This window comes from Eurypyga helias, unplaced genomic scaffold (genome assembly GCF_000690775.1).
Source record: "Eurypyga helias isolate BGI_N326 unplaced genomic scaffold, ASM69077v1 scaffold7518, whole genome shotgun sequence".
In the NCBI taxonomy this organism is placed as follows: Eukaryota; Metazoa; Chordata; class Aves; order Eurypygiformes; family Eurypygidae; genus Eurypyga; species Eurypyga helias.
This window is the reverse complement of record NW_010266242.1, coordinates 16519-30087: the sequence shown is the minus strand read 5'-3', so window position 1 is coordinate 30087 and position 13569 is coordinate 16519. Positions and strand designations below refer to the sequence as shown.

At 45.4% G+C, this 13569-nt stretch overlaps 1 protein-coding gene across 1 annotated transcript in view; it reads right to left on the bottom strand.

Moving 5' to 3' along the window:
* The window catches only part of ABHD12 (abhydrolase domain containing 12), a gene marked incomplete at its 5' end in the record, with an annotated part of 22534 nt that extends 11712 nt beyond the window's left edge, over window positions 1–10822 (bottom strand). Inside the window, 4 exons of the mRNA XM_010156998.1 lie at window positions 2608–2638; window positions 5138–5257; window positions 8241–8346; window positions 10698–10822. Of these exons, the coding sequence (XP_010155300.1) occupies window positions 2608–2638; window positions 5138–5257; window positions 8241–8346; window positions 10698–10822 (382 nt within the window). The remainder of the gene's footprint in view (window positions 1–2607; window positions 2639–5137; window positions 5258–8240; window positions 8347–10697) is intronic.
* Window positions 10823–13569: the final 2747 nt, after the last annotated feature.

Sequence of the window (13569 nt, the reverse complement as noted above, 5' to 3'; positions counted from 1 at the left end):
TTTCATTAATGACATCGTAACAAAAAGTCTGAGGTCGATCAAAAGAGATTTCAGAATGCTAAAAAATTCAGGAGCAGAGGTAGTCTTTTCCTCCATCCTCCCAGTAATGGGGGGAGACTTCGGAAGAAACAGTATGTCAATACCAGGCTGCAGGACTGGTGCCTCTGCCAAAGCTTTGTGTTTTTAAACCCTGGAAGAGCCTTCAACACACATGGGATGCTGGGGCCTGGTGCGATCCACCTGTCCTGATGGGGAAACACATCTTCGGGTGTAAGTTGGCTGGACTGGCTGAGTGCACTTTACACTAGAATTAGTGGGGGACGAGGATACCAACAGGGTTGCAGCAGGTGAGCCAAAGGTTGGCATGGCATCGCCCGGGGATGGCAATGCTAATGGAAGCACACTGCTCCCAGGAAGACAGAGGGCTCAGGCGCATACCCGAAATGCTTGTACACCAACGCGCACCGTACGAGAAACAAACAGGGTGAACGGGAAGCGCTGGTCAGTTCCCAGAGCTACGATATCACTGGTATTAGTGAGACTCAGCAGCATGATTCCCATGACAGGTGTGCTGGATGGAGGGCTGCAGGCTGTGCAGGAGGGCTAGCAGGGCAGGAGAGGTGGAGGCCTTGCACTACAGGTAAGGGGAAGGTTTGATCACACAGCCCTTAACAGTTAGTGACATGTGGTTGAGAGCCTCTGGATGAGGATTAGGTGGATGGAAAACAAAGGAGACGTAGTAGGTGTCTACTACTGACACCCCAGCCAGGATGTAAGGTGTGACAACAGGTGGCTGTCTTGGCTACAGTGATCATGAAATGATTGAGTTTAAAATTTTCATTGTAATGGGAAAATTGGACAGCAGACTTGCTACCCTGGACTCCAGGAGAGCAAACACTAGACCACCCAGGGAGATACTTAGAGGAGCAGCCTGGGAATCCACTTTTGAGGGATCAGGAGTCCGTGAGTTCTGGTCAGTGTTTAAGAACACCCTTCTAAGAAGCACAGGGTAAGGCAATCCCACTGTGTCATAAGTTGTGCAAGTGAGGCAGAAGACCACCATGGCTGAACTGGGAACACCCCATGGAGCTCCAGAGGAAAAAGAAATAGCATGATCTCTGGAAGGAAGGTCAGGTGTTGTGGTTTGTATATGCAGGGAGAAGACAAGAAAGGTCAAAGCTCAATTAGAACTGAAACTGGCCAGCATTGCATCAGATAACAAGGGCTTTAAGCACGTTAATAGCAAGAGGAGGTCTAAAAAAAACATTGGACTGATAGTTGTTGAAGATGGCCATCTGACTAACAGGGATAAAGCAGCAGCAGAGGCATTAAATGCCTTTTTTTTTCTGCCTCCATCTTCAGTAATAAAGATGGCCACAAGTGTGGGAATGGTAACTTTCCATTTATGGACACTGAAATGGTAAGGGACCAGCTGTATCGGCTGAATGTTCACCAGTCCTTCTAACTGATGTGGTATCCTTCTGCGATAAGGTCACCTGTGTAGTGGATAAAGGGAAGGCAGTGGATGTGATGTTTCTGTATTTTATTACAGCCTCTGATACTGTCCCTCACAGCGTCCTTCTGGACAAGCTGTCCAACTGTGGGAGGAGCAGGTACACTGTGAAGAACTGGGTGAAGGACAGAGCTCAAAGGGTTGCAGTGAATGGGGCTGCCTCTGGCTGGCAACTGGTCACCAGCCTTGCTCCTCAGAGCTCAGTTCTCGGGCCAGTTCTGTTCAATATATTGATCAGCGATCTGGATGCAGGACACGAACATACCACTAGCCAGTTTGCTGGTGATACCAAACTAGGAGGTGCTGCTGACTCTCTTTAAGGACAAGATGCCTCAGATAAATTGGAGCACTAGGCAATGATTAATGGGATGAAATTTAACAAGTCCAAATAGCCGGGAATAGCACCAGACACAAGTATAAACTGGGAGAGGAGTGACTGGAGAGCAGCCCTGCAGAATGGGATCTGGTGGTATTAGTCGACAGCAAGCTCAATAGCAGTTTGGTCATTAGGAAGCATTTCTTTACCAAGAAAGTGGTCAGACACTGGAACAGGCTTCCTGGGGAGGTCGTCAGTGTCCCAAGCCTGCCTGTGTTTAAGAGGCATTTGGACAATGCCCGTAACACACTAACTTTTGATCAGCCCTGAAGTGGTCAGGCAGTTGGACTAGGTGATCTTTTTTAGGTCCCTTCCAACTGAAAATATTCTGCTCTGTGATGGCGAGCATGTAGAGACTGGTAACATATGAAAGAATACTCTTAAATGGTACCTTACATTAGTATACTAATCAAATCACAGCAGTGATCAAATAAGATTTGTAATTTTTTTTTCCTATAAACTGTGTTGTGAAAGTATTCCTGGCAAAGAACTGTGTTAACTCAGTTGGAGCTGACAGTTAACAGAAAGTAAAAGACCTTTTAAATGTCTTTTAACACAGGGAAGGGTGCTCACTGCTTACCCCTTTTCCCATACGCCTTTCATATCTGAAGGAGATGAAGAGGCCTGCGCTACCTGCCCGTTGGCTGTAACGAGCAGCCTTCTCACATCCATGCAAATCCGCTGTGTTAATGCTTGGACAACACGCGCGGTCACTTACCTTGTAAAGCTCCACGCGATGATCCCCTCCTCTGGCAAAAGCGATTCACAAAGAGGAGAGGAAAAAAAAAAAAAAAAAGACCCCCACATGTGAACATTTCAGCTTCCACAAACAGACTTCCCCTATTGCCTCAGGCTTCCAGTTTAACCCAAACATGTCAAACAGGAACACCGTAACTGCTTTGCCACAGGCTTCAAGGAGACAGCGAGGCTTTGCTGAGCTATGCAGGACAGTTTCAAAGTCAACTTCTCCCTATAAATCCCTTCTCACAGCAGGTGAAGGCGAACTTTTCAACCCACCCTCCTAACTGCCTTTTCAAAGCCTGTAATACATCCCAAACATGCCATTACACGCTTTAAAATCTATCCACAACACGACACGGCTAGTCCACACTCAAACATTAGTTGTGAATGCAAGAGTAGATTTACTCCTGCACTCATATGACAACACTAAAACATTCACTCTATGTTGGTCAGTTGGTTTGGTCAGTGTAGCCTCAAAACCAAAATTGCCACTTTCCAGACCTCTCCCCCTAAGAACACATGCACTCGGCCAGCCAAAAGCTGCCAGCTACAACTCTATTACAAAACACTTAATGCAGCCAAAACCACTCAGGGCAAAACACAAGGGGTTGCTTGCAAGATATTTAGAATCACAGAAGTCTGAAAAAGACACACTTGTGTGAAAAGTCACCCTTGATGTGCACATGTCGGTGCCTTTTCCTTAAGGGGTGCAGCAGAAGATTTTTTTCTAAGGAGATCAAGTAAACATAACACTTGGGCCTCAGCTCCAGACCACTCAGGCAAACCAGAAAGCCAAGGCAGTGCCTTCTTACTTATGCTTAATGCAACCCTTTGACAAGAGACTGAATATGCAGCATAGACACATACAGCAATATATATTGAAGCTGAAATGAAAAGCCAATGTGCCTCCAGCTTTCCCAGTATGCAGAGTAAAGCAGAATGTGGAATATGTAATCGATCCATAGCTCAGTACTTTATCTCAGTAATACTTGGGGGAGCCAAGAAGCAAATCTAATCAATATGCACATAACAGAGATACTGGTTCCAAATTACCACCATTAAGCTGCAGAACAGCTTCCATTAGTATCACTTGCTACACCCAATAACAGCAGGAAACCCAGCGAAGCAGTATTTGAAAAATAGGGCAACAATTTGATTAAGCCTCGTAATACATCAGCGCAAGACGACAAGGCTGGTTTCCAAAAATCCACCTGCTCATGCATTTCCTGGCTCACAACATGCATCTTCCACCCCATGGCCTTGTACCAAAAAAGAGCACTAAGACAAGAATTTAGGTGAAAAAGGGCAATGTTCCTGCGATGTAAAGGCTAGCGAGCCTTCACTACCAGCACAGTTAAAACACAGGTTCTTTGCTTTCCATCATGGAACTTGTACAACGTCTCTGCTCTTCCAGAGTACCTGTGAGCAGACATCAGCTTCAAAAGAACATGCACTGGCACTCACAACTCAGAAAGGGGCTGACACTCCTGGTAAGGTGCATATGAATAAGGATAAAGACCTTGTTCTGACAGCCGAACCAAAGCACTGTGTCACGCAGAGGTGTGGCAGTACGAATGTCACTTGGAGAAACATCCAGGAACTTTCACACTGCACTAATGGCTTCTGGCATCCAGCAACAAAGCACAGAGAACCAACCTACTTCAGCTCATACACTTGGGCAACTCTAAACCTACAAATTTTAGAAACGCTCCTGTTGCAGACAGGTGTCCTGTACACACACAATAATGAAATGAGACCAGCGCATGACCTTCCTCTTCCCTTCTCATTCTTCTTCCTCAGAATGTGTTAACTACTAAAATAAGCTCATAAAAGGAACTGGAAAGTTTATTTAATGCATGTAAATCACACATACGGAAGCACTAATACTATCCCATGGCTTGATTCAGAGAGCACTGTACTGAGGAGGAGTACTTCTCCCTTCCGGCTCTAGGAAGGGTCACAGCCTCCCTCCCGGCTTCTAGCAGAGGACACAAGGTAAATCGCATTATCAGGTATTTCTGATAACTGCAATAAATCTATTCCCACCTTCAATAAATGGAGAGGCATACATTTCCTAAAACACACTTTCCTTTTAAGAGAAAGAAGCAGCACCAAACTGCTTTTAGATTTTATTGTGGTTTTAATCATAGGATGGTTTGGGGTGGAAGTGCCCTTTAAGGGTCATCTAGTTCCAACCCCCTGCAATGAGCAGGGACACCTTCCACTAGACCAGGTTGCTCAAAGCCTCATCCAGCCTGGCCTTGAACACTTCCAGGGATGGGGCATCCACAGCTTCTCTGGGCAACCCGTTCCAGTGTTTCACCACTCTCATCGTAACACATTTCTTCCTCATATCTAGCCTAAATCTGCCCTCTTTCACTTTAAAACCATTACCCTTTGTCCTGTCACAAGAGGACCTGACAAAAAGTTTGTCCCCATCCCTCTTATCAGTACGTTGAAGCTGTGGCAAGCCAAGAAAACAAAGCCATCGCCGTTTCATGCCTCACCTTGTCCCCGCGTTGCCGTGCAAGTAAAGGATTACAGGATGGCTGGAACCCAAAGCATCTTCAAACCATATCTGGTCCTTCCCCCGGGCGTTCTTCCATAAGGCTGCAGGGACCGTGTGCCTGTATGCAGAAGGAAAAATGACATCATCCTGTTGCTGCTCAGTGTCTGCCACTCAAATTTTGAGGTTTTTCTGACCAACTCGTTAACTCAAGATTATGCACCTCGCACACAGTCTTCATAGAGCTCTCACGATTAGCCAACAAACAGCCACATTTTAAAGGCAGTGGCAGATATTTCTACGTTTTCACTTCCATCATCACTGCCTCCAAAACTCAGGGCTAGTCAGGGCATCAAACTTCACAGGCAAACGCAAAGCACGATTACTGAACTTCCCACTGTTCTGGAGAAAAACTCAGTTCCTCAGTTTTTATTTATTATCCAAACTTGTGCTGGTTTTAGTTGGGATAGAGTTAATTTTCTTCATAGCACCTTGTAGAAGGCTGTGTTTTGGATTTGTGTTGAGAAGAATATTGACAACACTGGTGGTTTTAGTTGTTGCTAAGGAATGTTTCTATCAAGTCAAAGACTTTTTCAGTTTCTGATACTGCCCCCTTAGTTCCCTGCTTCTTCTCTGCAAGCTGGGAGGGGAGAGATTCAAGACAGCTGACCCAAACTGACAAAGGGACAGTTCATTCCATAAAATGTCATGCTCAGTATATAAGTTGGGGGTGGGACAGGGACCAGGTGGGCTTCCTTGGTCACTCTCTTGCTGGGTGGGGCTTGCTCTGTTGCAATCTCTCTCTCGGGCTCAGCCTGGCTCTCACTACTCAGGGCCCAGCGGTGTATCAGTCAGCGGGTGGTGAGCAATTGCATCATTTGTTCTATTTTCCATTATTTTCATTATATGTTATCATTAGTAGTGCTGGCATTACTTTCATTACATGTTATTAGTAGTAATGTCAGTATTACTGGTGTTGTTAGTATTACTGGTATCACAATTTTATCCATTTATATTCAGTTATTAAATTGTTCTTATCTCAACCCATCAGTTTCCTTGTCTTTTCCTCCAATTCTCCTCCTCCACTGGAGAATGGGTGAGGTGAGCGAGCGGCTGCGCGGTACTTAAGATTGCTGGCTGGCATTAAACCACAGCAGGCACCTAATTACTGCAATTAACATACACCATAAACAAGATTCACCACGAGGTCAGCAGCTAATCAGAATAATCAAAGTCAGATGGTTTTGGAAAGAAGGTTGGGTGAGTAAGAGGCATCTGATTCCACAGTCAATCTGAGGAAACAGAGAGGCTCAGGGTCTGATAAGACGGCATATTTTGTTTTCGGACACCAGGGTCTTGAAGGCAAAACATTTTAGATGGAAAAGCTACAGTCCAGAAGAGCTAGGAATTTTTAACTCACAGCTGTTCTTCTGTAGATAATATAGCTGGGCAGCCTGTTAGCGAGAATTCAACACCGGTGGAACGGAAAGAGAGGAATGACAGACCGATGAGAAGATAGGCATTTAAATTGGATAATTACTCTAGGAGAGAAACACTGAAAGCAAATACATGCCCACACCATCTCAAATTGCTGAGAAGGGGGCTGGGCTGGCTTACAGCTGTCAGAAGTAACTCAAGTACTCTCATGCCTTTCTCCTTGTAAGAAAGCCAAACTCCATCTATGACACCTTCATCCTGGATGTAAAGCTCAGTGGACAAACCAACCCAGGGAGAAACAATGCAGAAAGTCCACTTGCATGCCTGCAGCCAGCAGACGCTGAGTTCTTGAGGAGGAAGAGAGCCCCAACAACCGCAGGACTCCACTTGTCCGACTGGTGTGTCTCGAGACTTTGGCAAGCTTACGAAAAAAGCAGGCTGAGGATGCTGTTTCAGAAGCATACCAAGCACAGGACCTTTCACCTGCCTTAAAGCAACTGTTGTGAAAACCCCTCTGATAAGTATCAAGACAAAGGACACGGGCTCTGAGCTGCCACCACAAGCTGGACGTTCTGTTTTAGTAAAGATACGCTTGCAAGGGAAACAAAATAGAAGTCTCCAGACTGCGATCTAAACTTATTCAACAGCTCAGCATGTGGAACTTGAATTGTCCAAGTGAAGATGCAAACCATTTTTTATCTGCCTACCCTGGAAAGACTGAACTTCTGCCTTCTAAATGTGTCTTTCTCCAAAATTCACTGGAAGGGAAGGAACCATCTCCATGGAGCCAGATATCACTGTTCCATTCAAAAGGTCACATACCCTCAAGTGACGGGAGAATCTCCAGTTACACATACAGCTGAAAACTCCAAATCCTGCAGTTTACAGGCCTAACATCACTGGCTGTATTAAGGAACAGCCCCCTGCCCTCCACACCTGACATGATGTCCAGCCTTCTTTTCCAGTGTTTGCTGCTCCTGCATATGTATTCAAACTGCAGGCGCCTCTTTTTCTTCAGAGCTAGCCGGAACTTCTCTGGGGCTTTGAAACTTCTGGTGTTGAGAGACACTAGAAAGTAATCATGCGAAACAGATGCAGTAGCTAGTTTGAGCTGATCCTTGGTAACAGGGAGCTTCTCTGTGAGGAAGGAAGGACAAACAAGCTCTGACACTGTCACTTGTTTTGTTAGGAGTAAACTGTGTGTTCCTTTCTCACCCACTCCCTAAACCTTACATATGTTTTATACACAGCATATTCTTCCTCCTACTCTGAACACTTTGATCCTGTTTTCCTATCTTCCCCCACATTTATTTTGTGAAACAAAACATGAACAGCAGTTGAATGACAAAATTTCTAACTCCTTGGGTCTTATCTGATGAGGACAAGTGATCTTCGTAGCCACGCAGACCTGTAACTTTTATGATTCCAAATTATGAAGTTTCCCTGCGTGCAGAGGTTGTCCAATCGTGTTTCACGCATTACCGACCTGAGTTCGGATGAGCTCCAGACATGAACTCGGTCACTTGGCAGAGGAAAACACAAGCATCCACAAATCAGAACAGGCAATGGTTGTCACATGCACAGCAAAAATACTGAATAGGCAACGCTGAGAACAAAAAGAAGGATAAAGATGCATGGCACACACTGCACAGAACAGGCTTCCTTACCAGACTCCAATGGTTACATCCTCCTCTGGCTGCAGGTAGTAATTACAGGTGTGGTTTAAACCTTGATCCTGTGGTCTTTTCAAGTCAATGAAATATGGGACCCTCACTGAAATACAAAAAAAAAAAAAAAAGGAAAAAAAAATCACAATATGAAATGTTTTAATTTTTACCTTTATTTTCTCAAAACTGCTTTATCAAGGCGCTGGAGAGTTATACAAACTGGTCCACTGCGCTGGAAGACTTATTCTTTTTGTGTGAAAGGATGAACTGGCTGTGACCAAAATATGAACCTCAAAGAGCAAGGTAAGACAACACAAGCAACCACCAACAGAACCAGGGAGCAGACTAAAATTAAGAGGTGAGGGAGACAAAGCTTCCTGTGACACACATTTAACCACCTCTGCCCAGCCTGCTTTGTAGATCTCCCAGAGACAAGACAGTCACTCCTGCTGCCTCAGCAGGGTGGGTTAGCTGATCTGGCAAACCTTTTACTGTTTGCATTGCAGCTGTAACGGAAGAAGTTACTGATGGGACACACTCCCTGGGACAAAGGGTGCACCCCACAACTGTAACGTCTAGGCAGGCGCACAAGTCACTTCCAGCGGTGTTCTGGGATAATCACTCGTCTTCTCTGTGCCCCGATTTCCCCATCTGCCAAAACTGTTCTGTTACGACTTTCCTGCCAGATTTTGTACAATGAAGACACAAACAGGAACACATCAACAGTAGTGACAGGGGCCAGGCAAACACCTAGCTCAAAGCAAGAGGAAAATACAGAAAGGCAGGCACTTTTTATGTATGGTGTTTATCGCTGGGATGGTCCACGTATTCTACACACAAACAGTTCACCCTATAGGCATACATCACAGGGAGATTCAGCACATCAAGGGTTATTTTGGTATTGTGTTTCAGAGCTATTTGGTATCACTCGCAACACATCGCATGACAAAAGTCACATGATTTGTTAATCATACTGATACACTAAACCCGATCTAGTTTGTATTCATGTTTCTAGAAATCTCAGTTTTCTGAAGACTTCCAGTGGAGACAGCTTAAGATGTCCCGTACCCCATAACCTGGGACAAAAGAACAAACCTAGCCAGTAGCATGGCTGCTAACAGGGGGAGCACAGCTATCGATTCACCTTTAGTTATCTCGAGAAACATACGGAAGCACTTCCTCCTCAAGCTCCGTGCTTTGGAAGCAGATCCCAAAGTACACAGAAGGAGAAAGTGATGGCTGAAGCGCATTGATTTATACTCCAAAGGTTAAAGAGCACTATGACAGGGCAAACACTCCTGTGTGAAGGGGATATGTCACTCTCCAATGGAGAGGAATTACCCAAACACGCCAAGGTACTTGTGATAAGTGTGTTAGAATGCACTTTGTATTAAGGTAACGAGTTTGCCATGGGAGTACCGTCATGAGTAAAATCTGACTGCCATTATATAAAGCCATAGGAGCGGCACTGCAGCGATATTAGTGCAGGGAAGTGTTACAAGACAATTATTCCAGTCACTTGGGAACGAAGAGAGGTAGGAACTTCAGGGAGACCTAACAAAGCTCTACAAGGGCAAATTAAAATCCTCACTGAAAAAGGAAGGTGATGAGAATGGAAGTAACCTGCATTATTCCTGTTACACAGCTGTCACTTCTGACACTCAAGGCACAGGAGCTGGCCCGTGCACGTGCAACACGTCACAGCAACAGCGATCCAAGGTGTCGGAACACGCAGGGCAAGCAACCAAAACAGAGGTTATGTAAAAGCAACGTATGCATAGTTGGTCATTCCAGCCAGAGCTTCTCCAATCAAAGGAAGACATTTTTCAAAATTTTACTACAAAATACAAGTGAGGGTTAAAGACAAGTTTAGATCCCAAAGAAGTATCTCCCATACAGTGATGCTCTGCCATTTTCCATCCTGTGGATGTTCAGGCCTGCCTGGGTGTCCCCCCCCCCCCCCCCCCGCCGTACCACCAACCTGACCAAACGCACAGGCTAAACGGACACAAGGAAAACATTCAATCTGACTGCACGGACAAACCTCCTCTGCCCCAACCAGGATATTGCCTAAAATGCTGTCAGGTGAAGAGTCACTCCCTGGAAAACAATTCACTGGATTTAATTTCACCTGCTGTCTATTCGTGAAACTGGGTTGAACCCTTTGGAAAAATGCATTTGACATATTGCACAGTTTTCCTGAAGGAGACCCTTTTGGTTGAAACCTGGCTTCAGTTTGGTGACTTTATATAGCTTGGTCACTATATAAAGACATACTACAAGACCACCAGGGCCGCAGAGGATGCCTTCCAAACCACAGTTTGGAGAACTTACGACCTGTGAGAGTTCGCATCCTTCACGAGCTGTACGCACGCAGCGTGAAAGTGATGGCAGGCGGAGGAAAGATAAAAGACACTGCTCCACCCGTCACCCATCCCAACAGACTGAGTCACTTACCGAAGTTTAGGAAGACCAGCTTCGCCTGAATAGCAGGGCAGAGTTTTACTAGGAATGGAATGGCTATGTACACTCCCAGCAACCAGATTATTAACTTCCGCAATCGAAACCATAATCCGTAGCGCCTGGATGAAAATAAAAAAAGAGAGAGACAGACCTGAATACAGTAGGAATTTTATGAAGCAATTTTCAGTGATCTGTGTATTTGAAAACCTGAGCATTTACTCTTCAAACAAAATTAACTTTAAACAGTTTATGTAGCCTCAGTCGTTTGAGAGAAGCAGAAGCAACCAAACTGTCAGCTGATGATATGCAGGTTAGAAAAAAGGAACTGAAACTCCCCACTAATTACATTTTAAAACTCTGTCACAAGCACTTTTTTTTCTGCTGGTTTAACAGATTTCAGGATCTCCAGAAATACGTATCACGTGTTTGTCTCCAAAAAGTAGCCTGACCAAACTTCCTGTTTAAATCACTATCAGCAAGATCTTGTTCAGTTAGTTTTTCACATATTTTGAGTAACTATGTGTAATGGGACTCAAAATTACCCATAATGTCATGTATACACTGGAGCAGACATTCTGCTTTGTCCAGCTAAAAGGTTTCATACTCACAACACCCTGGAAAGCAAATTCTTCTCAGTTATACAACATCATGAAATTTCTTATCTGTAGCATTATTTTCTGTGAGTCCAGACTGAGTTTGGAACAACTGCCCCAACAATTTATTTCTATTTTCTCCTACGTACTCTGATTGGGAAGAGTAAGCTACCAAAAAACCCAAAACAAAACAAATCAATGGATCACACAGCAGCAGTTAAGCATTTTTTCTCAAAATATACTTTGTTGTCTCAAAATAATTACCACATACAGACCCGTGTGTGTATATATACACGTATGTACCTATACACAAAAGTGTACTTCTAATGATCTAGCTGATTAACATTTCACAGGCAGAAACATGAAGGCCCTGAACTATCACTGTAAACCCTTCAGGCAGCACAACACCCTTTGCCTTCCAGCCTTGAGCAGGAATTACGCTGCACGCCAGTGAGCAACCAGTTCTCTGATCGGGAACTGCCGGCAGCTGAAAGCAGAGATCCATTTTTTCCAAGAGGTATGAAATGATTCATCTCCCATTCAGCAGTTTTAGGAGCTGGCACACTGAACTTGCTCCACACTGGTTTTAAGAGGGTTTGTACACTGTCAGCTTGTTGAAACTATCAAACAGACAGCCCACAGACCTCTGTTTGAAGCATTTTACAAGAAAGAAGTGTACAGACAGAACTGGGATGGAAAAAGTTTAATCACAGCCCAAAATCTTCAAGGTCTCACCAGCTTTTGTAGCCTCAGGCTAAAGCCACGACTGTCAGGAACAGTTTTTCAGCACAGTGAAAGAGGAGACACGCCAATGCCCCAACCCCCCAACAAACCCTTGTCAGGATTACTAGGGTATTCACAGGGAATAGGCTATCCTCCACGCCAATGCCCCAACCCCCCAACAAACCCTTTTTGTCAGGATTACTAGGGAATTCACAGGGAATAGGCTATCCTCCTGTTCATCCAAAACCTGCCTCCATCACACTACTGCCCACCTGCAAGTACCCGTCTGCCTCCCCTCCCCCAGGAACCACATTCTGCACTTCAGAAACATCTACCATCAAAATCGATGCACTCTGCCTGACAAGCTAAAGGAACTGACATTTTCCAAGAGGAAAAATAAAAAATTACTACCACAGTGCCAGCCAGCTCTGGCTGCAACAGTGCTGAAAGGTTCAAATGGATTTTCATTCTTCCCAAGGCAAACCTGACAATGAAGAGGTGGAGAAAGCCAGCAAGGCTTCCAGTGACATTTCCATACCTCAAGCCCAGTTTCCTAAAGTGTTAAAAAAAGCAGAAAGGATTGGCAGGACAAACAGTACAAAACAGGGGCTTTAGACATGACTGAGTACCAAAGCCTTAGACTGACCCACCTCTGCCCCACGGAGGGCGGCACATAGAGGAGGGTCTGCCTACACCTGTGGTCTTTGAGAGGGGCCCAGCAGACGCACTCTAGAGCCAGGATCTGCACCATGAAATGCTGTAAGGTCAGCTACGTACATACGCAAAGCCCACACCTTTGGAAAAAAACACACAACATTTTGCTTGGGCTAATCGTAACTGATCACAGTTCTCACATCGACACCAGCTTTCCACAGCCGCCCCCACATTAGCACCTACTGCCTGTTGCTACTGCCGGAGTGGGCTTGTGGAAGAGGGGAGATCACTGCAGGGTAGCTGACGTTTAGTTGCTGAGCAATCCGGATAGAATTTAACTCTCTCCTATGAGAAAAGTGTCTTTTTGTTAAAACTTTCTGTCTCATTGGGCTGGTTGCTCAGAATTAACCCAACCCTGCAGCTCCCTCTTGCCTCACACTTGAGAGGTGACTCTGCCATCACCACCCTTCCCCTGAGACCAGTGACGTGCGTGAGCACCCAGGCAGGATGGGGCTGTCCTGCCTGGGGCCCAGACCCTGCTGCAGCCAAACGAGATCCCTCCCGAGGGACTTGCGTGTACACCAGCATTTCAGTCCTGCAGAAAACCCCCGCTTGTTCAGAAAGGCACCAGTGTCAGGTCTGAGCTCCTCCAGACACAGCCACAGCACATCAAACCACAGGCTCCTGCAGGCATCTGAGCTGCAAATGCACTTCGCATGACCCAGCTGTGAGCTGGAACCAGGAACAGAAAACGCCAAAGACGACGTTGCCTAAGCAATGCTGTCAGAACTCAGGAATGACTTCAGCTTCCTCTTTTCCAGAGACCGAACCGAGAGAGACCTTCCTCTGCTCCGGTAGCCCGTGCCAAATACTAACCGGGAAGGTGACATTTACAG